Genomic DNA, 27,655 nt, shown 5'->3' with positions numbered 1-27,655 from the left:
GAAGCTTTGCTTTCTCAGTCCTACTTCTCAGGATTGTTGAAAGTTCATTGCTTGTTGTCTTTCTGAATGCCACCTTCTTAAAGTGATAACGTGCTGGAAACTAATCCACTGATACCTGTGGCCAGGCCAAAATGGACTTTATGTTATAAAACACAGAACACTGGAAGGACACAGGAGGTTAAGCAGCATTTCTGGAGGCAAATGGTGTAAGGTAATGTTTCAGGTTTGGAATTTGCATCAGGATTGAGAGGGAAAGAAATGACCAAAATACAGCAGCATGAGGGTTAGATGGGACAGTGAATGATTGGTGAAAAGTGAACCAAGTGGGGTGAACGATAGTGAGCAGATGGAATCACATTGTTCATTGAAGATTTTTTTTTTTATAGTTTAGAGTGCGGAAAACAGGCCCTTCAGTCCACTGAGTCCGTGCCGACCAGCGATCCCTCCACATTAACACTATCCTGCGCGCACAAGGTGCAATTTACAATTATATCTAACCAATTAACCTACAAACCTGTACGTCTGCGGAATGTGGGAGGAAACTGGAGATCCCGAAAAAAAACCCAAGTAGGTCACCGGAGTGCAAACTCCGTACTGTCAGCATCGAACCCAGTTCTGTGGCGTGGTAACGCAACAACTCTACCATCTGCGCCACCGTGCGCCTCGTGCCAAGATTGCAGGCTCTTTGAATTTGAAAATCCATTCCTCCCATTATAAAGATTGGCCTTCTAGTTGGAGTTACACAATAGTAACCAGGTGTATGTTACCTGGATGCATTTTCCTATGTTTAATGCAGAATTATGATTATTCACTTAGAAGCAGCAGCTTATTTGATTTAACCAATTTATTTAGCATCCCGAGATAAGGAACATAAAAATTGACCAGGAAGCCCATTGTTGATCATTATGGGGTGACATTACTGGACAATATATTGAGAGGGACACCGTGGCTTTGATGCTATCTCTGATTCAATATCCTATCAATGCTGCCAAAGACTTTGTAGAGTTTGCACATTTTCCACAGTCATGGGTTTCCCTGGCTTAAGTTTCCTCTCACAATCCAAAAATATACAGATTGGTGGTTTAATTAAACGTTGTAAATTGCCATTAATTTGTAGATAAGTGGAAGAATCTGGGTGTTGGTGTTGGCGTTGGAGCGGGAGTGGGGATAGGGGTGGGGGGGGGGGACCTGATGGGAATGTAGCAAGAATTAAACGAGAGTTGTGTGAAATGGTGTTTGACAATGGATGCAGACTTGGTGGAATAAAGGGCCTGATTCCCACTCTAACTTTCAACCACTCTCAAGCTGCATGTGTGAAGATTGACCACAAGTAGATCTTGAAGCGCTGATGTAAGTCATAAAATAGACCTCATGTAATCGCCTTTGTCTTTTGGAGATGAGGAAAAAAAAATCAGGAAATAAAAACATCAGTAGAATAAAAGGTTGTACCTGTACCTTGATGTACCTGTACCTGTATCTTTAGAGCATAGGTGGCACAGTGGTGCAGCTGGTAGAGCTGCTGCTTCATAACGCCAGAGACATGGGTTCGATCCTGAACTGATATCTATCTCATCGGGATCCCTTGGACTATTTTTGATCAGACTTTACTGGCTTTACCCTGCCCTAAACGTTATTCCCTTATCATGTATCTGTACACTGGGAATGGCTCGATTGTAATCATGTATTGTCTTTCCGCTGGCTGGTCAGCACTCAACAAAAGCTTTTCACTGTACCTCGGTATACCTGACAATAAATAAACTGAAAATCCTGACTTTGGATATTTGTGTGGAGTTTGTAAGTTCTCCCTGTGATCAGGTGGGCTTCCTCTGGGTGCTCTGGGTTCCTCCCACATCCCAAAGACATGTGGGTTTTGGCCTCTGCAAATTGTCACTAGTGTGTAGAGGTGGTTGAGAAGGTGGAATAACATTGATCACCCGTTCACACTAGTTCTATGGTCGGCAATGACTCTGGGCTGAAGGGCTTGTTTCCATACTGTAGCTTTAAACATTGTTTCCATGCTGTCGCTCAAAACACTGTTCTGATTTGCTTGTTGCATTACTCGGATCCTTTACTTGGCTTCTCCCGGGAACATGACAATGTTTTAATTATTTCAGGTGCATTTGTTAGGCAGGGAGAGATAGGCACTGTAGAAGTCCAGATGTTCCCCATTCTCTTTCTGTTTAAAACAGTACTTTTGACTTATTGTTGGTGAAATCAGGTTCAGCAGCACATTCGGATAACTGACGTGATGACAGCAACCATGGCAACAGTCATCATCCTTGCCCACCCAACTCCTCCTCCTCCCTCCCCTCCTTAGTGCCAGTGACAGCACACTCAGTCTGCCGTGTGCAGTCGGGAATTTTGATTAAAGAACAGTGCTCTTTCCAAACAAAACACAAGTGGAAAATAATGTGCGATGAAGCCCAGAAAAGTGATGATGGAGATAAGTGCAATGGCAACAGAGAGAAACGAAAAAGACCTAAAAAGGTAAGAATAGAATTTGCAGGACTGAGAGAATTTACAGGGAGCTGCTCCCTCAGAAAACAAGCGAGCAGGCAGGCGTGTTCGCAGATCATTATGCATTTCTGTGTGAATGACTCTCGCTGAATTGGGAAACTGCTAGGAATGAGTGTTGATAAGGGAGTTCGGCTGATAATAATCACAAAATTGCTTTTAACTGACGGCACACATTAAATAGTCCAGCAAAAAGGAGTAACAGGATTATGGTTCTGATGGCAATGATGTTTTGTTTTAAAATTGGTATTGTATATGTTCAATCAAACTCTTATTTCGGTTGAGTTGCTTCAGCATTGAGTTACTCCAGCATTCTATTTTGTGTCTTATTTCGTACATTGTTAACTTTGTACATTAACTGTGGCAATGCTCCTGAGGTAGAGTATTTGTCAGGATGTTTTATTTTGTCTGAATAACTGCAAGAAGATAAATGATATTTAAACATTAGAGAGAGAAAGAAAGTTTTTTGTTATTTTGGTAACCAAGGGATTAATTGTTACCTTAAAGGATTTTTTTAAATTAAAGTTTTTCATGTAATCAAGGTGGGGGTCGGATGGGGACTGTTTGGGCAAAGATTCTGAAGTCCAGCCCAATCATTTGATGGCAGAAACATGCTATGTTTAATCACTAGACTGCTGCTGACATGTCTTGCACGATCTAATATCTGGTGTATGTACTCAATTAACTTACCTGAAGGCAGGTCTTTTAGATATCACACCTTTAAATTTCCCTTGTCCCAATTTGCATTTTCACCACGGCAGCCAACAATAAAATCCAGCATTGACTTAATACAGGATCTTATCTTTCATTGCAGCTTGAGCAGAAATTATCAATAAAATGTCTAGGGTTCACATCTTTCCTGAACATAAGATATCCCGCCAGTATATTAGTATTATCTCTGTAACCACTAGAATTTAATCTGTGGCAACAGACACTATGGAAATGTTAGACTAGCTTTGTTCAAGCCGATCCAGAGGTCCACTCCCTTTCAATTCTAATAGGGAGTATTATAAAAACAATTGTGCAATGGAGAAAGAAGGATTAGGGGCTCGAGAGTTTCAGACTTGCAATAACAAAGTTATTTTTTTCCACAGGATTTTTTTTCAAAAGATCTTGTTAATATGTACAAGTTTTTTAAAAAAAAATTGTTAGTGCAAGCTAAACATACTAAAGGTTGTATGTTACCAAATAGTTTAGGTGTTGGTTGATATTCAAATAAATGTTAGGCTTCTATCAAGCAGGATTTTTTTTCTCATTATTATACTACCTTTCATTGCTGGTCCCTCCCTTATGTCTCTTTGCAAACTCTCAGAAAAACAAAACAGCTGTGTGACAAAGCCATAAAATGTTTGCTTCTGAGGTTATTATGAAATATCAAAATCCCAACTGATACAACTGTTTTACCATGAAGTGTGATGGTCCTCACTAATTCCCACGATGATGTTAATGAGGACAGTCCCGCCCAGGAAATGCCAATAAAGGTTCTGACTCATCCATGTAACCATGGCACTAGTAAATGAAATTATCTGTGACACGAGACTTCCCACAAATAATAAACTCTATTTCTGGCTTCACAACTAAGTAAATGTATGTGATTTTACAGCCACTTTGTCAGTTTGTGGTCACCGTGAAGAAATAGAGAATGAGGAAAGGTGTTGTTCCAAATTTCAGAAATTAGTTCTGACAAATATATTGAAAAATCCATGTCGAAGACTCAAACCAGTGCCTAATATTATGTGCCATTTATTGGATATCCCCAATTAGCTTGACTGCATAATTATTGTGAAGAATTGCATCTTAACGTTGACAAAAGACAAAGGTATGGCTAATGTATTTATATATAAGATATTTCAATAATCTAATGTAAATTGTTGTTGGTTTGTTAAACAATGTATGGTGTTTGGGAATAGAATTCTAATTATGAAATTAATATTAAAACAAGAAAAGCCTGGAGCTATCCAGAATATTCTAACAAAATCATCTATTCAGTGCAAAATCCAGTGCAAAAATCTTATGCCTTGTGCTTCTTCATGTGTTGGGTTTTTTTAACGATAGTTTTTATCTTTATTGAATATGATACGGATCAACATGAATTTCCCAGAGGCATATTTTGTTAGGTTGCAAAAAATGGCATTGTATCAGGCACTGAAAGGCTTGGTTCATTTCTATTTAATATGTATTTTATGTTTTCTGATTGCTGAGAATTATGGGAACCTGAAACATACTTAATCAAGACAGTATTTAACAAAAGTGAAATAAGATTATATCAAAAGATACAGCAACATGTATGTAAAAATAGTAACATAACATACACATTGAATTAAGTATATTAAATTAATCACATTCAAACTTGAAAATTTATTTTAAAATATGGCAACATTGTTTATTTTCAAATGTTGTTTCCTCTGAAGTGCAAATGGAAGGTTTTGGGTGTGGCAACTGCTTTATGAAACTGCATATAACTATAACCTTCTAGAATAATCTGCCAGGGTTTGATGAAATCCTTGAAGTGATGTTTCCATTATTGGGATACCTGGACTGTTTTGAAAAAGGAATTGTTGCATGAGCGTTGATGTTGATGAATGTTATAGTAGTTATGGCACAGAAGTTGATGCTGGCAGTAATTGTGTTGTTTTTTCCCTGCAATATAGTATACGTGCAATGGAACGGGGAGGATTTTTGTGACTGCAAACATTCTGTCAAAACTGCAAAAAATAAAATGTAGATTCATTAATTGCCCATTACCAAATCTACTTCTGAAAAATAATTATTAATCATTACTGCTATATGAGATTTCTTAAAAACACTTAGGATGTAGACCAGCTTGTCCTCGCTAAGACGCATACTAGTCCCACCCGCCTATGTTTGGCTCATATCCCTCTAAACCTTTCCTATCTTTGTACCTGTCTAAATGTCTTTTAAATGTTGTAAAATGTCTGTCCAGCTGAGTTACTCCTGCATTTTGTGTCTATCGTGTAAACCAGCATCTGCAGTCCCTTCCTACACGACAAACTACTCAATCAACTTTTGCCAGTTAAAAACACAAAGTGCTGGAGTAACTCAGTGGGTTAGGCAGCATCTCTGGAGAACATAGATATGTGAAGTTTCGGGTCAGACCACTTCTTTAGGCCTCCAGAGATGCTGCCTGGCTCACTGAGTTACTACTGTGCTTTGTGTTCTTTTTAAAACCAGCATCTGCAGTTCTTTGTGTCTTTTAGGGAGATGTGGCTGAGAGAGGATCTGAGCTGGGAGCTGAATATCGTTACACATCCCATTGAAAAGACAGACAGCTGGGCAGAGAGTGTAGGGTAGTTCTTCTGGTAAGGAATGCAATTCAGTCCTTAGCAAGTGTTAACATGGGATCAGAAAATGTAGAATCCGTGGGGGTAGAGTTGAGAAACTGCAAGGGTAAAAGGACCATGAAGGGTGTTATTTATAGGCCTCCAAACAGTGGCCTGGAAGTAGTGTGCAAATTACATCAGGAGCTACAATCCCCATGCAAGAAAGGCAATGTTATGGTGGTCATGGGGGATTTTAGTATGCAGGTAGACTAGGAAAATCAAATTGGTACTGGACCCCAAGAAAATAAATTTGTAGAGTGCCTATAATATGGTTTCTTCGAGCAGCTTGTAGTTGAGCCTATCAGGGAAAAGGCAATTCTGGATTTGGTATTGTGTAATGAACCGGATCTGATTAGGGAGCTTCAGGTAAAGGAACCACGAGGAGTTAGTGACCATATTACTTTTAAGCAAAGGTGACTACAGAGGCTTGAGGGAGGAGCTGGTAAAATTGATTGGAAAGGGACCCTAGCAGGAATGACAGGAATTTCTGGGAACAATTCAGAAGACATAGGATCTTTTCATTCAAAAGGAAGAAAGATTCTAATGGGAGAATGAGACGATTGTGGCTGACAAAGGAAGTCAAAGACAGCATGAAACTAAAAGAAAAGGTATATAACACTGCAAAGATTAATGGGAAGCTGGAGGATTGGGAAGCTTATAAAAAACAACAGAAGGTAACTAAAAATACAATATGGGGAGAAAAGATGAAATATGAAAGTAAGCAAGTCAATAATATAAAAGAGGATAGCAAAAGTTTCTTCAGATACATATGGAGTAAGAAAGAAGCAAGAGTGGATTTTGGAACACTGAAAAATGATGCTGGAGAAGTGATAATGGGGAATAAAGTTTTTTGCATCAGTCTTCATAGTGGAAGGCACAAGCAACATGCCATAAATTCAAGTGAGTAGGTGATGGAAGTTAGTGGAGTGGCTATCACTAAGGAGAAGGTGCTTAGGAAACTGAACGGTCTGAAGGTGGATAAGTCACCTGGACTGCACCCCAGGGTTCTGAAAGAGGTGGGTTCAGAGATTGCGGAATTGTTGTGATCTTTCAAGAATCACAAGAATCAGGGGTAGTTCCAGATGATTGGAAAATTGGAAATATTACTCCATAGTTCAAGGATGGAGTGAAGCAGAAGAGTGGAAACTATAGGCCAGTTAGCATGACTTCAGTGGTAAGATTTTAGTGTCCATTGTAAAGCATGGGGTTTCCGAGTACATAGAAGCACATGGTAAAATAGGACAAAGTCAGCATGGTTTTGTGAAAGGGAGATCTTGCTTGATAAACCTGTTGGAATTCTTTAAGTAAGTAAGTACAACCCATCCCTTTTGAACATGAGATATAACACCTCCTCCCTCACCTCCATCCATGGAGTACAACAGCCCTTCCAGGTGGGACAGAGGTTCACATACACCTCTTCAAACTTCGTCTGGTGCATTTGGTGTTCATGATTTGACCTCCTTTACCTTGGTGAGACCAAGCGACCATTTTGCTGAACACGGGCTTTGTCCACCAAGGCTTGGTGTATTTCTCGGTTGCTAACCATTTTAGCTCTCCTACCCATTCCCATGCCAACATTTCTATCCTGGACCTCCTCCATTGCCCAGGACATTGCACACACAAACTGGAGGAACAGCACCTCATATTCCATTTGTGTATCTTACAATCCAATGGCATGAATATTGAATTCTCCAATTTTAAGTAACATCCCCCTTTCAAACCTCTCTCTTTCCTGTGCCCTCTGTCCCTTCCCCTTGACAGTGCGCATCCATCTTTTCCACTATTCCACCCCTCCCTCTGATATTCCCCTCACCCCGACATCCCCTTCCATCTATATCCCTCCCTCTGGCTTTACATTTCACTCCACTTCTCTTCTTATCTGACATCCTTTTGCCTCCCTTTCATCTCGAGCGTTTGTCACAGGCACCCATCTGCCAAATCCCTCTCACTGTATCCACCTGTCACTTGCTAGGCTTTGCCCTGCCCCATCTCTTTTTTCAGCTCTCTCCCTCCCCTTCTACAATCAGCATTATTTTTCTCACTTTATTATGTTACTGTCGAAAAAGGCCATGACCCGAAATATGGAATCAAAACTGTTGTTCTTTAAACATCTATTCCTAGATATTATTAAATATATGTTTGCAGTGGTTTTACCAGCACTAATCATCTTTATAAAGGGATGATAACCCTTGTAGATGCACCATTTCACTTCTGCTTTATTTGTTTTCCTGTTGTCTGAGTTTGAACTGATGAATTTCTGCTTATCCTTTCTGGATTATTGTGATATGGCTACTATGTAATGCATGTTGGTACCAATTTTCAGGACTTCTGCTCTGTCTTATGCCCATTCATGCATCCAACATTCAATGTGATTGAAAGAATCTTTTGATATAAAATATTGTAAGATCATATCCGGAACTGGCATGGTGACATAGCGGTAGAGTTGCTGCCTTACAACGCCAGAGACCCAGGGTTGATCCTGACTACAAGTGCTATCTGTCCAGAGTTTGTACGTTCTCCCCATGACCTGCATGGATTTTCATCGAGATATTTGGTTTCCTTCCACACTCCAAAGACATTCAGGATTGAAGGTTAATCGGCTTGGTATGAATGTAAATTGTCCCTAATGTGTGGATGGTAGGGTTAGTATGTGGGGATTGCTGGTTGATGCGGACTCGGTGGGCTGAAGTTCCTATTTCTGTGCTGTATCTCTGAACTAAACTAAACTAAATTGTTATTTATTCACAAAATGCTGGAGTAACTCAGCAGGTCAGGCTGCATCTCAGGAGAGAAGGAATGGGTGACGTTTCAGGTCGAGACCATTCTTCAGATTTTAGATTTAGATTTAGAGATACAGCGCGGAAACAGGCCCTTCGGCCCACCGGGTCCGCAACGCCCAGCGATCCCCGCACATTAACACTATCCTACACACACTAGGGATAATTTAATTTTTTATTTTTTACATTTGCCCAGCCAATTAACCTACATACCTGTACTTCTTTGGAGTGTGGGAGGAAACCGAAGATCTCGGAGAAAAACCACGCAGTTCACGGGGAGAACGTACAAACTCCGTACAGACGGCGCCCGTAGTCAGGATCGAACCTGAGTCTCCGGCGCTGTATTCGCTGTAAGGCAGCAACTCTACCGCTGCGCCACCGTGCCGCGGTAGAATGATCTTCAGATCAGTCTGAAGAAGGGTCTCGACCCGAAACGTCATCCATTCCTTCTCTCCTGAGATGCTGCCTGACCTGCTGAGTTACTCCAGCATTTTGTGAATAAATACCTTCGATTTGTACCAGCATCTGCAGTTATTTTCTTACACTTCTTAAACTAAACTGTTAAATAATTTCATATTTTGCAATACATTGTGAACCTCTTAAGAGTTTCAGTAGTCCTGCACATAAATGAGATCTTCAGCTCTCATCTACTAAGGCCAGGACAGTGGTGAACCTGGTAGAGCTGCTGTTCACAGTGCCAGAGACCTGGATTCCATTCTGACCTTGGGTGCTGTCTGTGTGGAGATGCCTTTCTCCCTGTGACCAAGTTGGTTTTCTCTGGGTGCTCTGGTTTCCACCCACACTTAAAAAAGATGTGAAGGTTTGTAGATTAATTGGCCTCAGTAAATTGCCCCTAATGTGTAGGGTGTGGATGTAAAAGAGGGTAATGTACAACTAGTGAGAATGGATGATTGATGGTCGGTGTGGACTCAATCGGACAAAGGACCTGTTTCAATGCTGTATCTCTAAACTAAACTAAACTAACAGTGCAGTGCCACAGTGGGAGAAATTTCATGGAGAGTCATCTATATCTATTTGACATTTAAGCAGCAAGTGGGCAAGCTCCAGGTGGTTCTGATCTGAATTATGAATTGCTTTACTGCATACTGTATGGTTCAGAATTATTTCTGAAATGTTATTCTGTTATAATTGTTATGTTTGATTGTCACTTGGCACCTAATTCCATAGTAGCAGTTCCTTTATTTTAATTAACTACATTTCATTGTAAGCTTGATACAAAGGTCAATTATTACCGGGGATGTGACCTACAACATAGAACAGTACAGTACAAGAATAGGCCCTTTGGCCCACAATGCAATCTGTCATCTACCTGCACTTATTTCTCCATTTCAATGCTTATTCAAAAGCCCTTAAATGCCACTATCTTATCTGCCTCAACCACTAACTATGGCAGGGCATTCCAGGCACTCATTACCGTCTGGGTAAAATAAAATGTTGCCCCACACATCTCCTTTAAACTTCGCCCAGCTCATTTTAAAGCTATTAGCTCTAGTATTTGGTTTTTCCATAATGGGGAAAGACACTTCTGACTGTCTACCTTATTCTTGTCTCTCATCATTTTATATAATTTTATCAGGTCACCCTGCAACCTCCAGCATTCCAGAGAAAACAATCCAAGTATATCCAACGTCTCCCTGCACCTAATTCAGGCAACATTCTGGTAAACCTGCTCTGCTCCCTTTCAAAGGTCTCCACATACTTCCTGTAATGAGGAGACCAGAAATGCACAAAATATTCCAAATGTGGCCTAAGCAAAGTCCTATAAAGCTATATCATGACAGCCTATCTCTTATACTCAATGCCCTGACCAATTAAGACAAGCATACCATATGACATCTTTACCATTCTATTTGCTTGTGTTGCCGCTTTCAGGAAACTATGGACTTGGACCCCGACGTTGTTGAGGTCATGCCATTAATTTTTCCCTGACATTTGACCCTCTGTAAAATAAGGCTGCATGGTCAAACTGTGGGTAATTTTCTTACATGAAGTAACCTTGTTTACAGCTCTCATTTTCTTCCTGAAAGCCGACAGTATAATTGCTTACTGAAGGGTAAAAATGAGCTGTTCACATTTTTCAATAATAAAAGTACAGTATTATTTTGTTAAAGATGTGAAACATGGAATTTAATAATGTACATAAAACTGTAGGATAAACAGATATTTGTAGGATAAACAAAATCTGGCCACATATGTAGAGATGGAAAATTCACCAGGCACAAGATGAGGGACTAATTTGCACTGATGTCTGCTTCTAAAAATTACCTTCCCTTCAGATCAAGTGGGTAAGTTTAATATAGATATGGCCATCACTTTGATTCATTGAAAGGGATTTGTATTTTCAGCAGAATCAGGGAAATTTGACTAGTCAGCCTCTCCAAAGGTAAGAATTCAGGTCAGAAAATGCAACGTTTGTTCCCTCTGATGCTATATTTTCACTAGACAAGTTTAGAGGCTCCTACTAAAGAGATAGGGATTAACTCAGTTTAACACAATGACTCTACGCCTGTTATACCCGTATTCCCAGCAGAGTTTTTAAACAGGCGCTTTAAAAAAAATACTGACACTAGTTAACATGGTGATTGGAGTCTGTGAAGAGCTCTATAGTTGATTCTTCAATGTTTTGCCATCATGTGTTGCTATCAATGGTAATATTGAGAAGGATTCCAGTGCCATTGAAGTCTGATAGCAAATTTGAATCAGCGTCATTGGTGGAATGATTCTTTAAAATTTGAAATCTTATTACGAGTGAAACAAAAACAAAGGGCATTAACAATTTTTTTAAAAGAGCAAATCAGAAATGTCCAATTATGTGATTCTCTTTTGAAGCTTCTCGTAGGAAAGAGAAATTGAATGAAATGAACAGTTTCACTATATTCAGGTCAAAATAAGGATGAGTTAATGAAATAAATAGAAATCTTTAGTAATCTCCTCCAGGTACACAGTCAAATGGTTATTTTTTTGGGTGGAAACATCGGGTAAGATATTTGAAAAGGACTTTACTCTTTCAGTGGTTCATTGAGATCTTTCCTGTCACCGTAAACAGGCAGCTGGGGCTTTAACATAGTATTTCATCTGAAATACACCATGTTCAACAATGACTCATTCAGCCAGTATTCTAAGTTTGATTGTGGTCAAGAACAGTTGAGAGCGTGTTATTGTCATATGTCCCGAAACGGAACAATGGAATTCTTATTTGCAGCAACAAAACAGATACATGACCATAGTACTCTATAAACATCATAAGAAACAACAAAAAGTTCAGTATATTAAAAAAATCAAACAATAATAATGCAAAGCCAAAAGCAATGCTCCCCAACTCTGTGCAGTTCGAAGCGTAGTTGGAGTTGTAGTGCTTAATAGCTTGATGGTTGTTGGGAAGAAGCTGCTCCTGAACTTGGCCGTTACTGGCCTGTTTCCTGGCTCCGTTACCTTCTACCTGATGGAAGGAGTGAAATGAAAGCGTGGCAGGGTGATGTGGGTCCCTGATGATGCTGGCTGTCTTTTGCAGACAGCGACTCCTGTAGATCCCTTCCATGGTGGTGAGGTCAGTACCCGTGATCGACTGGGCAGTGTTACTTTTTGAAACCTTCTTTGTTCCTCGGCATTCAAGTTGCTGAACTAGACCATTATGCATCCAGTCAATATCTCTCTACACCTGTAGAAGTTCAAAAAAGTATTCATCAACATGCCAAATCTCAATCTTCTAAGGAAGTAGAGGCATTGATGGACTTTCTTTATGATTGCATCAATGTGCTTGATCCAGGATAGATCTTCAGAGATATGTACGCCCATAAATTTGAATTGTGGTGAAAAAGATGTAAAGAGATAAAAGAGCACATGGGTTCATGCATTTCTGGTTAGGAGGAACAAAAATGTGAAAGTTTGAATCTAAGAGAGTTTTTTGAAGAGGTCACCAAGAGGATTGATGAAAGCAGAGCACTGGATGTCGTCTTTTTGGATTTTAGCAAGACCTTGACAAGGCACCACATGGTAGGCTAGTCTGAAAGGTTAAGTCACACGGAATCGAAGATGAGCTAGACAATTGGATTCAACATTGGCTTTGTGGAAGGAATCGAAGAGTGGTTGTGGAGGGTTGTTTTTCTGATTGGAGGCACATGACCAGTGAAGTGCCACAGGGGTCAGAGCTTAGGTAGATAACAATTAACTTACTATAGATTAACGTAGCTAACTGTTGTTTGCTATCTACATTAATGATTTGGATGACAATGTAATTAACACTGTCAGTATATTTACAGATGACACCAATATTGATGGTATAGTGGGCAGTAAGTAAGGAAGGATATCTAAATTTACAACAAGATCTAGATTAGTTGGGACTGTGGACCAAAGAATTACAAATGGAATTTAACTTCGACAGGTATATTGTGTTGCATTTTTGTATATCAAACCAAGTCAAGCCTTACACAGTAAATGGCAGAGCTGTGGAGAGTGTTGCGAAACAGAGAGATCTGGAAGTATAGGTGCATGGTTCCTGAAAGTGGCGAGTCAGGTGGACAGTGTGGTGAAGAAGGTCTTTGGCACACTTGCCTTCATTTTGAAGAGTACTGAATACAAAGGTTGAAACATCATGATGCAGCTGTACAAGGCATTGGTGAGACCGTACTTGGAGAACTGTGTGCATTTCTAGTCACCTAGCGACTGGAAGGATCTCATTAAGTTGGAAAGGGAGCAGAAAAGAATCACCAGAAAGTTACCTGGACTTGTGGGATTGAGTTAAAGGGAAAGACTGGATAGGCTGAGATATTTTTCTTTGGAGCATAGGAGGCTGAGGGGTGATTTTACTGAAATGGACAAAATGTTGAGGACTATGGATAAGTGAATGCTCACAGTCTTTTCCTTGGGAGAGGATTCTAAAATTAGAGGGCATTGGCTTAAGGTGAGAGGGTAAAGAGGGATTTAGTGGGCAACTTTTACATTTGAGAGGTAGTCCACATATTGAATGAACTGACAGAGGAAGTTATAGAGGCGGATACAATTATGACTTTTAAAAGACATATGGGCACACATATGGATAGGAAAGGTTTAGAGAGCTATGGGCCAAAGGCGAGCAAATGGCAAATGCCAACTTGATCGCCGTGGACAAGGTGGACTGATGGGCCAGTTTCTATGCTGTATAACTTTTTCACTCATCAGAATATCGAAAATACATATCAAACCATGAAACAAATTGTGTACTAGTCTAAGCTAACGGAAAGCTTTTTTGTGTCCAAGGGCAGAATTGATTTGCACATAGCATGTACTCATAGATAAAACACTGTTGGGTAACAGCCTTGAAGGAATTAAGATGGAATTGTAAGCTAAAGTGGTGAAATCATTGGTGTTTTAGATTGGATTAATTGTAGTAATTTGTATGGCACTCCTCACTGTCATTTATCTTGAGATTTCAGAGAAATCATGAAAAGATTATCAACATTTTGCATCTAGATATGGACAGGTTTATATCTAAACTCTTTACCTTTTCTGGTCACTTATATACCCACCCATTGCTGAACAGTAAAGACCTTGCTTAATATTAAGGATATTTCTAAACAAGCTGCAAAAGATCCTTTTTGTCTGTTTTGTTTAGAGATACAGCTTGGAAAACAGGCCCTTCGGCCCACTGAGTCTGCGACAACCAGCGATCCCCGCACACTGACGCTATCCTACACACACTAGGAACAATTTACAATTTTGCCGAGCCAATTAGACTACAAACCAGCACCTCTTTGGAGTGTGGGAGGAAATCAGAGCTCCCGGAGAAACCCACACAGGTCACGGAGAGAGTGTATAAACTTCGCACAGACAACACACATAGTAAGGATGGAACCCAGATCTCTGGCACTGTCAGGCAGCAACTCTACCGCTGCGCCACAATGCCGCCCCTAGTCAAATCCTCGTCTGCATGGATAATCTGATTACATTATTGTAACCGAAAATGCTTTAACGAAAAGGCAAAACAAAAAATCCAAACAATATAAATGATGTAAATAAAGTGATGTAAATAAAAAAGCCTCTGTAGCATTTCTTCACTTAAAAAAGTTAATTGGTTGACAAAAAAATAACACTGAAAACTAAAGCATAATCTGCCCCTACAAAATTTAGTTGTCATTAACATAGCCTGATAATGTAATAACCCTTTTAATATGTGGACATTCTTGCTTAAGCTATTTTTTTTAAAGCCAAATATTTGCTGACCATTTTGTCAAAGAATTGATTGAATATAAGCCTCCCATCCACAATATTGATAAAAAGATTTGAAAAACATTGTATTTTGGTTCTCGAGTCAAAATTTGCACACTTGGATGTAAATGTAGATGGGTTGGTTATGGGGGTTGACATGAGGTGTTGCGCGTTGGGAGGCCGAATATATGAGGAAAGTATACAGGTAAAGGCAGGACCCTTAACAGCATTCATATACAGAGGGATCTTGGAGTGCAAGTCCACAATCCCCTGAAAGTGGCAATGCAAATAGATAGATTGGTAAAGGAGAAATATGATATGTTTGTCTTCATCAGTCAGGTAATTGAATATAACAGTCAAAACATCATGTGCAGCTTTATAAGACTTTGGTTAGGCCACATTTGGAGTATTGTGTGTAATTCTGGTTGCCCCATTACAGAAAGGATGTGGTGGCTTTGGAGTGGGTGCAGTCGAGATGTATCAGGGCACTGCCTAGATTAGCTATAATGAAATGTTGGACAAAGTTGTATTGTTTTTTCTGGTGCATCGGAGGCTGAGGGGAAACGATACAAACAGGTATAGAAATTATGAGAGGCATAGATTGGGTAGACAGTCAGAACCGTTTCCCAGGGTGGAAATGTCAAAGGTGAGAGGGCATAGCTTTATGGTGAGAGAGGTAAAGTTGAAAGGGGATGTGCAGGGTAAGTTTTTGCACAATGTGGTGTGTGCATGGAGCACACTGCCAGGGTTGGTGGAGAAGGCTTGTGGATATGAAAGAATGTGGATATGCAGAACATGGAGAGATATGGATCATGTAAATCTCAAACATAAACATATGCATTAAATTTAGGCTTATTATTATTCTCACAGTTGTTAGTGAGTGTAGGCAGAGGAGATTAGTTTTATTTAGCATCATGTTCAGCATGGACATTGAGGGTCAAAGTACTGTTCTCATGCTATACTATTCTGTTTAGGTTCTTTAAAGGTACATACTGCCAGAACAAGAATAGTTTCTTTCCTGCTTTGAGCAGATTCTTGAACGGTACTTTCACACGATAAAAAGAATGCTTGATCTCCCATCCTACCTGTTGCGGCTCTTGGACATTTTTATCTGCAGTTTTCTGCTGCTATAAAGCTGTACACTAAATTCTGTTTAATTTTCTATTTTACGCTACCTTGATGTGTGTATGGCTCTGTATCATACGATGTGCCTGGCTGGAACACAAAACAAAAGTTTTTCACTGTATCTCAGTAATTGTGACAATACCAATAAACCTAAACGTAAAACATGTGTTTTTATTAGAGTACATCATGTTAAAATTAATATATTTGTTGCTTGTGTACTATTGTATTAATTCACAAAACATAATATCCGCTATCGTCTTAGAACTCACAGGCCAGGGATAGTGATCAAGTTTTGTTTGCTTTAATATCATAAATATTTATTTTTTACAGATATTTTATTTGGATATACTACTAAAGTAAAAAGTATTTTATCCAGTTTAACATGTTAAAATGTTTGCCTTGTCGAAATAAACCATGTTCATTTCATAATTGTTGCCCAGGCAATGCTCAAGAGAAGAATCACAAACAGGTTTAGGTTTATTATTGTCACATGCACAGTGGGAAGCTTTGTTTTGCATGCTTACTAAGCAGTTCAGATATACTATACATAAATACAATCAAGTCAAACTCAAGTACAATAGAGCAAAGGGAAAGATACAGAGTGCAGAATGCACATTTTCCTTTTAAAAAGAGTTCAGTTTTGCTGTCCAAATTACCACTCACTTGATCTTTCTGAAAGTGTTTTTGGAAAAGCATATATTCATATGATGGCAGAATACACTGCATTTGCACAAATTCTCTAGGGTGGGGTTTCTTGATCTTGTATGTGTTAGTGAGTGAATGTATAACGCAGTAAATATAATTATAAATAAATCTGCCTGAGCTCATAGTGATACATTTATACCACCATGTTGTTTTGTAACCAAAATTGCAAGTAAGTGTCCGCTAGAAATTTTGAAAACAAACCTGGAACATATTCTTATAATCACGTTTTAAATGTATTTTGGAAGTTGCAAGTGAATTTGCAAATTCTTACTTAATGACGTAACTGACATCAGTGTTGCAATAACAAAAGTTGAAGATTTATAACAATGATATTGGTCATTTTTTACATAATAAATATGTAATTATCAGATTGAGAGTTCTAAATTGTGAGAGTGTTTACCACTTTGTCAAAGAACCATGTTTTGTGACAAGTTATCTATCCAAGAATTTCAATTTGTATGGAAAATTAACAACATAAAATTTTAGCAGAAAAAAATCCCAGGAGAGTATTGGGTATGTACCTCCTGGACCTGGAGAACAAAAAGTGACCAAGTGTTATGTAGATCACAGCTCCTGTACTAGTTACAGCTTCTGATTGCTCACACAATAAATAAAGGTGGTGAGGTTTTTTTGGAAAGGAACAACTTCAAATTAGTATTTGACTCGTTTTGGTGTCAAATATTTCCATGGAGAGTACTAATTTAAAAAGTCCCAACTATATGTTTAGTTTTTAGTTGAGAGGGCGTATTACATTGAGTCTTTCATTACTATATTTGTGAAAATGTTCATTAGAAGTTGTTTATTTTGCCTGTTGACGTCTATGGTATGACAACTAGAAGAAAACAAACATTTAGCAAATAGAATGAATTCAGCTTTACAGGTCAGTTGCTTTTATTACCATTTGGGTTTTTTTTACATTTGGATTAGTTCTGCAATCCTTTTATATATGCTTGGATCTTAAAATAATTTAAATGAACATTTTTATTTATCAGTCTGAATCTTTCTAACATATATTAATTAAATGACAAAATATTTTTCAAAATGAATTTTCTACTTATTTCATTCAAACATAAAAATAAATGGTGATGTAGAAAGTGAAGATGGCTATCAACAATTACAGCAGGATCTCAATCATCTGGGCAAGTGGGCCAAGGAATGACTAATGAATTTAATTCAGATAAATGTGAGGTATTTTGAATGTCAACCCAGGACAGAGCTATCACAGTGAACGAGAGTGTTGTAGAGCAGATGGATCTTGGAGTACACAGAGCCAGAGTGATGCATACAAACGCTGGAGTAACAGCACTTCATATTCCACTTGGGTAGCTTACATCAGTATGAACATTGAATTCCCCAAACCTACCTACAAACCCTTCTGTCCCCCCCCCCCCCCCCCACCCTCTTCCCAGTGCTCCACCTAGATACACAACATTTCTCCTTTACCCTTCCCACCGTCCCCCTCCACCAATATTCCCTCCTCTGGCATTACATTTTCTGCATCTTCTACCCTTATTAGTTTTAGTGTTGGATACAATGTGGCAACAGACCCTTCGGCCCACCGAGTCCATGCTGACAAATGATCACCCGTACACTAGTTGTATCCTACACCCAAGGGACAATGTACAGAAGCCAATTAACCTTCAAACCTGTATGTATTCGAGTAAGGATGGTGCATGAAAACCGAGTGGTTTGCTGTGAATATGTATTAGTAGGGTGTAGTTCTAAAGAGGTGTGACAGCAAGCCAATTTTACACTGCAGCCTTTTCACGTGAAATGACACCTGCCCTGAAATCTGTACATTAAATATGGCAGTAAGAGCATTGCTTTTATTTTTCTCTTTTCGACTCCTAAAGACATTGGATCATACTCAGTTATTGTTCAGTGCAACCCGTGCCTTGAATTTATTTTTTCTATGCAAGCATGACAGGCTGATTGTATGAAAAACGTATTGCATCTGAACCCATTCTCTCATTAACCCAGAGTTGTGCTTCCTGAATGAAGGGGACCTCCACTTTTCCTTTGGTTGAAATCAGTTAATGAGGTCTTGCTGGCACAGTGCTACCCCATAAAACCTTGAGCATCCTTTAACAGTCAGGAGCTGAGTGTACGAATGAGTAGACAATTGTCACCTTTAATGTGAAGTTGTGGCACGTGAATATATTTGCATAGCAGATGTGTTCTGATGCTTTTGGCACAGTAGCTTTTTCTCACTTTGCTTCATCTCGCCCCATAATTAGAAATGTCATTTTTATTTGCTAGGGCACAAACTCTATGCAATGTTTTTTGTGGAAGTAGTTTGATGGAAAACCAGCAAGTCAGTTGAATCTTTTCACAGCTCTGACTGCCTAACTTGGTGACGTAGTTACCAAAGGTGTGCAAGCACATGATAGTTGTTTATGAGGAAAATCTCGATGAGTGCTGTGCGGAAGAGGTAAGAGGAAGATTGAAAAAGAGCACAGCCCTTTTTTTCTGCACGGTTGCTTAGTGAACATTTTAGCCCTCTTTAGACCTAAGGCATCTTAAACCTGATACTCTTAGAGAAAGAAAGTTTGTTGCAGACATTATTTAGTACGTACCCACGGTTTGCTGATCCTGGCAAGTCTCTGGAGTAGAGATTCCGAGCAGCCCTCCTTTGAGGTAAATAAATTAGAATAATTAAAGAAATCATCATGTTCACTTTGAGATTTAAATTGCAATTTTGGGTCTGGACCTCAGGTGGCTGACTGCATTGTTGCTCATGAAATCCTGGGTCCTACTGAGAGCTGCAAACACAGACGTCTCAGCATTCATAGTGGGAGAAGCAATATATTTTTAACAAGGGTTACTGAATAATTAGTTGTAATGAGCCAACCAGATTTTGCTCTCTTCATCACAGTGCCAACAAAGTAAATTTTAGCATTCTTTTCATTAGCACATTTAGAAAATGTACCTACTGTACTTACCCTCTACTTTGTAATGCTTTGCCTTCAAAGCTGAAGTCACGAGATCACCATTGACAAAGCGTTTAGATTAAATCTTTGCACATTGTAAAACTATATAAATACAGATGGTGCTTAGCTGAAAAGAAAATCATTTCAGCTTTTCTTTTATTAGTCTGTAAATTTCATGTTTGCTATGGAATTGTGACATGTAACTGCTGAAGATACAAAATTTAAACCCTTATCTGCATACAAACACACAAAGCATTTTATACCATTATATTAATCTGCGTTGAAGGGAAAATGGAAGGTAGATTCCATGTCATGACATTCAATTCGCTGCCAGAAATAAATTTATTTCAAGCAGTGTGGAAGTTTTGAATTTAGCCTCAGCACTTTTGGGTAAGATGAGGAAAAGAATAAGTCTTATCTTGCAGAGTTTATCATTTTGTATTAAGGCTGCTAATTTTGGACCAACTGCACTCTGATTGGAGTAGCAGATTTCTTTTTCAGCCCAGGATTGTATTCCAAAACCTTAATTGTTCATTCTTCCCACCATTTCAATATCAGTCGCAGTGGCTGGCTCGCCAACAGTCTCTCTCGTCCTTTTCTTCTTTGTTGTTTTTTAGTATGTGTTAAATGTATGTTTTAGTATTCTATAGGTTTGTTTTATGTGGAGGGTGGGGATGGCGGGGGGTTGTGGGAAACATTTTTAATCTCTTCGACAGAGATGCAATTTTTTTCCGTTTCGTATCTCTGTCCGCACTGCGGCCTAACATCGAGAAGCTGGCGGCCACTTGCTGGGGACCGACTTCGGGAGCTCCAACCACGGAAGCCTGTGGACTTAACATCGTGGAGCTGGCAGTCCTTGTCAGGGATCGACCTTGGAGCTCCAACCACGGGAGCCTGTGGACTTTAACATCGTGGAGCTCGCGGTCCCTTGATTAGGGACCGACTTTGGGAGCTCCAGGCCGCAGGAGATTCGACCGCTCCGATTACGGGAGCTTCGATCGCCCCGACGTGGGGACTTCGATTTCTGGCTGTGGGAGTTTCAATCGCCCTGACTGCGGATGGTTCAACTGCCCCGACCGCGGGAGAATAAAGAGGGAAGAAGATTTGACTTTATTGTCTAATCTTCACAGTGAGGAATGTGGAATCCTCTGCAGTGGATGTTTATATTAACTTTTATGTCCTGTTGCTTTTTTTGGTATGGCTGTATGGTAAATCGAATTTCACTGTACCTTAATTGGTACACGTAACAATAAAATACCTTTGAACCTTTGAAGTGAATCTCTTTGATCACTTATTATGTCATTTCCCATAACACTTCCCGTAAGCTTTTCATCCACCATGCCCCTTTAACGCCTTTAGTTTAGTTTAGAGATACAGCGTAGAAACAGGCCCATCAGCCCACCAAGTCCCCGCCGACCAACAATCCCCGCACACTTACACTATCCTACACATCCTAGAGACAATTTACAATTTTACCGAGCCAATTAACCTACAAACCTGTATGTCTTTGGAGTGTGGGAGGAAACCGGAGAAAACACACGCAGGTCATGGGGAGAACGTACAAACTTCGTACAGACGGCACCATCATCAGGATCGAACTTGGGTCTCTAGCTCTGTAAGGCAGCGATTCTACCGCTGCGCCACCAAAGAATCTGGGGTCACATCTGACCCAGAGCCTGGACTCTTCAAAGAAATGCACTGGGGAAGAATAATCCATTGTGTCAACAAGAACATTAGCAAATGTTATCCCACTTTTTAAGAAAGGAGGGAGAGAGAAAACGGGTAATTATAGACCAGTTAGTCTGACATCAGTGGTGGGGAAGATGCTGGAGTCAATTATAAAAGACGAAATTGCTGAGCATTTGGATAGCAGTAACAGGATCATTCCGAGTCAGCATGGATTTACGAAGGGGAAATCATGCTTGACAAATCTACTGGAATTTTTTGAGGATGTAACTAGGAAAATTGACAGGGGAGAGTCAGTGGATGTGGTGTACCTCGACTTTCAGAAAGCCTTCGACAAGGTCCCACATAGGAGATTAGTGGGCAGAATTAGGGCACATGGTATTGGGGGTAGGGTACTGACATGGATAGAAAATTGGTTGACAGACAGAAAGCAAAGAGTGGGGATAAATGGGTCCCTTTCGGAATGGCAGGCAGTGACCAGTGGGGTACCGCAAGGTTCGGTGCTGGGACCCCAGCTATTTACGATATACATTAATGACTTAGACGAAGGGGTTAAAAGTACCATTAGCAAATTTGCAGATGATACTAAGCTGGGGGGTAGTGTGAATTGTGAGGAAGATGCAATAAGGCTGCAGGGTGACTTGGACAGGTTGTGTGAGTGGGCGGATACATGGCAGATGCAGTTTAATGTAGATAAGTGTGAGGTTATTCACTTTGGAAGTAAGAATAGAAAGGCAGATTATTATCTGAATGGTGTCAAGTTAGGAGGAGGGGGAGTTCAACGAGGTCTGGATGTCCTAGTGCATCAGTCAATGAAAGGAAGCATGCAGGTACAGCAGGCAGTGAAGAAAGCCAATGGAATGTTGGCCTTCATAACAAGAGGAGTTGAGTATAGGAGCAAAGAGGTCCTTCCTTCTACAGTTGTACCGGGCCCTGGTGAGACCGCACCTGGAGTACTGTGTGCAGTTTTGGTCTCCAAATTTGAGGAAGGATATTCTTGCTATGGAGGGCGTGCAGCGTAGGTTCACTAGGTTAATTCCCGGAATGGCGGGACTGTCGTATGTTGAAAGGCTGGAGCGATTGGGCTTGTATACACTGGAATTTAGAAGGATGAGGGGGGATCTTATTGAAACATATAAGATAATTAGGGGATTGGACACATTAGAGGCAGGAAACATGTTCCCAATGTTGGGGGAGTCCAGAACAAGGGGCCACAGTTTAAGAATAAGGGGTAGGCCATTTAGAACGGAGATGAGGAAGAACCTTTTCAGTCAGAGAGTGGTGAAGGTGTGGAATTCTCTGCCTCAGAAGGCAGTGGAGGCCAGTTCGTTGGATGCTTTCAAGAGAGAGCTGGATAGAGCTCTTAAGGATAGCGGAGTGAGGGGGTATGGGGAGAAGGCAGGAACGGGGTACTGATTGAGAGTGATCAGCCATGATCGCATTGAATGGCGGTGCTGGCTCGAAGGGCTGAATGGCCTACTCCTGCACCTATTGTCTATTGTCTAAGATCCTGCATTTATTAATTTTAAGATCATGCAAGCCTTGGCAATGCATAATGGATTTATGACAACTGTCAATGGATGTGGATACTCTAGAAACATGTACATGTAAGGTATTCATTTTAAGTCACTTTGAGTAGGTGTGGCATATTTTTTCATTTGGACAATCTCTTTTTCCCCTCTCCTGTTGGGCAGAAGATACAAAAGCTTGAAAGCACATACCACCAAATTCAAGAACAGCTTCTTCTCCAGACTCTTGAACAGACCTCTCATATGCTAAGGATGAATTCCCAAGCTTCCTAACTACATCGTGTAGCCCTTTTATGTTTTTTTAAATCTGCACTTTCTATGTAGTTGTGACCCTACATTATGCACTTGCTTTCCTGTCTTTTTGCACTACCTGAGGTGCACAAGTACAGTATGATTGTGCTATTTTATGGTTTGATTTGCCTTGGTAGCATGCAAAACAAAGGTTTTATTTGTATCTTGAAACACATGACAATAATAAACCAATGACAATAGTAAAAAAACAAACTTCTGGAAGGGCTCAATGCGTCAGGCACTATCTGTGAAGGGAAATGGAAAGAAAATGTTTTGGGTCAGGACCTTAGTCTGAAGAATGATCCCAATCCAAAATGTAATTTGTCCATTGCCTTCACAGATGTTGCCTGACCCACTGAGTTCCATCAGCAGTTTGTTCCTTTCTCGAGGTTCCAGCATTTGCAGTCTCTTGTGTTACCAATAGCAATACTTCATCTTTGGATTATGTTTTCTGCTGCTATCATTGACTGCATTGATATTTGTAAAAACCAGAGTGCTGAAATAATTTGATTTGTCATAATTATGCTTTAATGGAGGACTATAAATAATTTAATACTTAAATGTACAAAAGATAAGGTTACCCAAGGTAATTATGATAACATTTGGTTGATTTTACTATTTTATTAACTCCACATAGGGTTTTCACAAACCTTCCCACTATAAGATGACAGTGCTACAGGGTTTTCACACCCTTTGTCACTTTGTCAATGATAATCACAAAGGCAAGAACAATCATTTAATCAATCAGCTTTGCACTGAATCTTTGCTTGAAATGTGGTGAATGGATAGGAGGGAACCATGTGGGAATTCGGTGCTCCCCAAGGCTGGGTTTCTGAACCCAATGTTTTAATTTGCAAAAAAACGTCCTCACTTTGTGGCCAAAAGTGAAATATATTTTTTGTGGGCCAGCATGGGGAATAGGTGTTCACGTAAATATGACAAACATAAGTCTAGAAGATTAATTTGTTAATTAAGGGAACCACCGCCCCATCCCCACTGGAGCTGAACATGGAATGAGCATGGAATTATATTTTGAACATTTTCATTACAGCCTTTCAAATATTTTGAAAGCATTTTGGAGGGAATGGAGTGACGTAGACCATGTGTGGGCCGATGGGCAGTTTAAATTTGCATCATGGTTGGCACTGATATTGTGGGCTAAAGGGCCTGTGTTCTTTGCTCCATTGTAATAAGTTCTATTTTCTCTGACAATCCTATTGCACATATGTGTTATGTGCACATCAGTATGTGTATCTGTTCTTTCTTCATGCATGATTTAAAAAAAATGTTTTTCAAAACTTATAGTTCACTTAATGACTTATAATTTAAGATGAACAGGCGTTGTTGGCATTTTGCGTCAGTCCCATTTGCCCGCATTTGACACATAGCTCACCAAACCATTCCACAGCTCCTTGAAAGTGGTGACTCAAGTAAACATGCTTGCCTTCATTGTTTGGGGCATTGAGTATATGTGTCAGGAAGTCACGTTGCGGTTTTATAGGACTTTTGTTAGATTGCCTTTGAAGTATTGAGTGCAGTTCTGTTCCCCCCCCCCCTCCCCCATAACAGAAAGGGTTTGGAAAGAATACACAATAGGTTTACCTGAAGGCCCCCTGCATTGGAAGGTATTAGCTGTAGGTATAGGTTGGGAAAAAATTGGATTGTTTTCTCTGAAGCATCAGAGGCTAAGGGGAGATCTGAGAAGTATATAGGAAAAGGAATAGAAATACTTTATTGTCACATGTGACTAGGCACAGTGAGATTCTTTGATTGCATACACAATGTATACAGATAGCAGCCACCTACAGCGCTGACAAATTTACAAAGCACATCGCCTCCCCCTTTTGTCATTCGCCTACAACAGTTCCTCCATGCTGGGTCCCCAATGTCCTTTGTCCCCTCCCCCCCCATTGTCCATTGTCCTCCCCCCACCTCCCTCACGGCGGTCCCCACACGCCGGGTCTTCCATTGTTCTTCCCCCGCCACCCTCACGGTGGTCCTCCACACTCTCATCGACTGTCGACCGCAGGGCATCGCCGCTGCCACAAGGCTTCACCACTGCCGAGGCCCCATCATCGCGAGGCTTCACCTCTGCCGCCGTATGAGAGGCACAGATAGGTTCGACAGTTCTTGCTGCCCTTTTTAAATAACGGTACAACATTAACCATCCTTTTATCTTCCGCAACTTCACCTGTGACTTAGAATGATGCAAATATCTACGCAAGGGCCTCTGCAATTTCCTCCCTAGCTTCCCACAAGGTTGAAAGATAGACTTGGTCAGGCCCTGGGGATTTAAACACCTCAATTTGCTTTAAAACCACCTATAACTTTTTGTTGTAGGAAAATAACTGCAGATGTAATTTGTATATGATCCAAAGCATCAGTACTTCTATGCCTCAATTTCTTAGCTTCCATGATAATTTCCTCAGTAAATACAGATGAGAAATATTAGAGTCATCGAGTCTTACAGTGTAGAACAGGCCCTTCAGCTCAACTTGCCCACACCAACCAATATGGCCCATCTACACTAAACCCACCTACCTGCAATTGGCCTATATCCCTCTCAACCGGTCCTATCCATAAACCTGTCTAAATATTTCTTAAATGTTGCAATAGTCCCTGCCTCAACGACCTCCTCCAGCTGCTTCTTCCCTACACCTACCACCCTTTGCGTGAAAAAGTTACCCCTCAAGTTCCTATTAAATCTTTCCTTCTCACCTTAAACCTATGTCCTCTGGTTCTCGATTCCCCTACTCTGGCCAAGAGCCTCTGTGCGTCTACCCAACCTATTCCTCTTTTGATTTTGTATACCTCAATAAGATCATCTCTCATTTGCTTTCCAATGAATAGAATCCTAGCCTGCTCAACCTCTCCCTATAGCTCAGGCCCTCGAGTCCTGCCAACATCCTTGTAAATCTCCTCTACCCCCGTTCCAGCTTGACAACATCTTTCTTATAATTCATTTAATATATTCATTTAATATCTCCCCCACCGCTTGTGAATCTGTACAAAGACGTCCATGCTGATTTTTAAGGGGACCTATTATTTCCCTAGACACACTTTTACTCTTAATAAACATGTAAAACATCTCAGGATTTTCCATTACCTTGTCTGCCAGCTCCTTTTCATGTCCTGATCAGTTTTATATGTGACGTCCTTCTGTGATTTTTGACTACAATAAACCTGTCTGCAGCCTTGGACATAGTTAACTGCATAACTCCAAGCTCAGGTCTCTCTTAAATCAGCTTGTCGGGTGGAACTCCTTCCATTCTATTTATGTACAATTGCTGCCATGATTTATCTTGCTGTTCCCATGTCCCCCAAGAATTTATCCTTGTCCCATCCTAATTTGGATTTATATGGTAGCTCTTGTATAGGACCAAAACTTATGAGGTGTGGTGTGCATGATCAGGGCACTACTTTATCTTAGCACAACCTCTTCACTTCAAGAGGTTGTGCTAAGTTAAGGTAGTCCTGATCATACACAACTAAATAAAATCAAATGTAATTTCAGTACATTGTTGATCTGACATCTCTGACCGAATGAATAGAAATTTCCTTTAACTAATCATTCGGAAAATCATTGAGATCACTAAATGCATTCCACTCCTGATAACTGTCTGTGGCTAAGCCAGATCCTTCTCATCCGTGGGTTTTATATTTGGCTGTGAGGGGATCTTCCAACCACATTATAATTCTGCCACCAAGAAAGCCCCAAAAACTACCCAGTTATGTTTATATCAGCTGAAGTCATCATTTCTGCTTTCGTTGTCAGTATACTTGACTATTCCATTTGTCTGCTTAGTTGTTCTGCATATTTTGTTCTGTTTCTAGCTTAGCTACTTTCTGCCATGCCTGATGCCCATTTAAGTAAAGTTTGCGGCAAGTTGCTGGATAGTCAGCAGATGGAAGGAGCTTGATTAACTGTTCTTCTGTTGATGCCACAGACATTGTGGAAAGTCACAGTCCACGCCTTGCTGTCATCAGCTGAAAAAACAACAGGAATAGAATTTGGAACCCAAAGGAACAACTGAACACACGAGGGAACCACATGAAGCAGAAGCAATGAGTTTGAACACTTTGCTTTTGGAAGTAAATTGACATTAGCTGAGACTTCAAGTTCAATTTCTTCTCTGGTGTTGATTTAGCTTCCCTCAGCTGCAACCATGACATGATCATTTCAGTTGGCTTTGGTATTCTTAGACTAAAGAGATAAAGATTTAACCAATCCTGATTTTTGTATCTGTTCACATTTTTATGTGTCAAATGAAATACAATGGAATAGCCTTCCAGGAGTCAATGTCAAGGCAGATCACATGTCTGCTTTCATGCCTAGGAATACAAAAACAGGAATGGAATGCTGAGGTTCTATAAGGCGCTATTCAGGCGGTATTTGGAGTATTGTGAGCAATTTTGGGCACCATATCTTAGGAAGGATGTGCTGGTTCTGGAGAGGGTCCAGAGGAGGTTTACAAGAATGATCCCAGAAATGAGTGAGTTAACATGATGACCGTTTGACGTCACTGGGCCTGCTGTACTCGCTGGAATTTAAA

At 40.2% G+C, this 27,655-nt stretch overlaps 1 protein-coding gene across 33 annotated transcripts in view; it reads left to right on the top strand.

Moving 5' to 3' along the window:
* Positions 1 to 27,655, top strand: part of LOC144595313 (ankyrin-2-like) — a 447,988-nt gene that overhangs the window by 100,115 nt on the left and 320,218 nt on the right. The window contains exon 1 of one of the 33 annotated variants that reach the window (XM_078402824.1): positions 2,359 to 2,487. The exons of the other annotated variants lie outside the window; for them this stretch is intronic. Within the exon in view, the coding sequence (XP_078258950.1) occupies positions 2,410 to 2,487 (78 nt within the window). The 5' untranslated portion in view covers positions 2,359 to 2,409. Of the gene's footprint in view, positions 1 to 2,358; positions 2,488 to 27,655 lie in introns of those variants that run through there. 33 annotated transcript variants of the gene reach the window in all.

The sequence above is a fragment of the Rhinoraja longicauda genome, chromosome 1 (assembly GCF_053455715.1).
Source record: "Rhinoraja longicauda isolate Sanriku21f chromosome 1, sRhiLon1.1, whole genome shotgun sequence".
Classification (NCBI taxonomy): Eukaryota; Metazoa; Chordata; class Chondrichthyes; order Rajiformes; family Arhynchobatidae; genus Rhinoraja; species Rhinoraja longicauda.
Note: the sequence above shows the minus strand (reverse complement) of the source record. Positions and strands in the feature narration are given on the sequence as shown.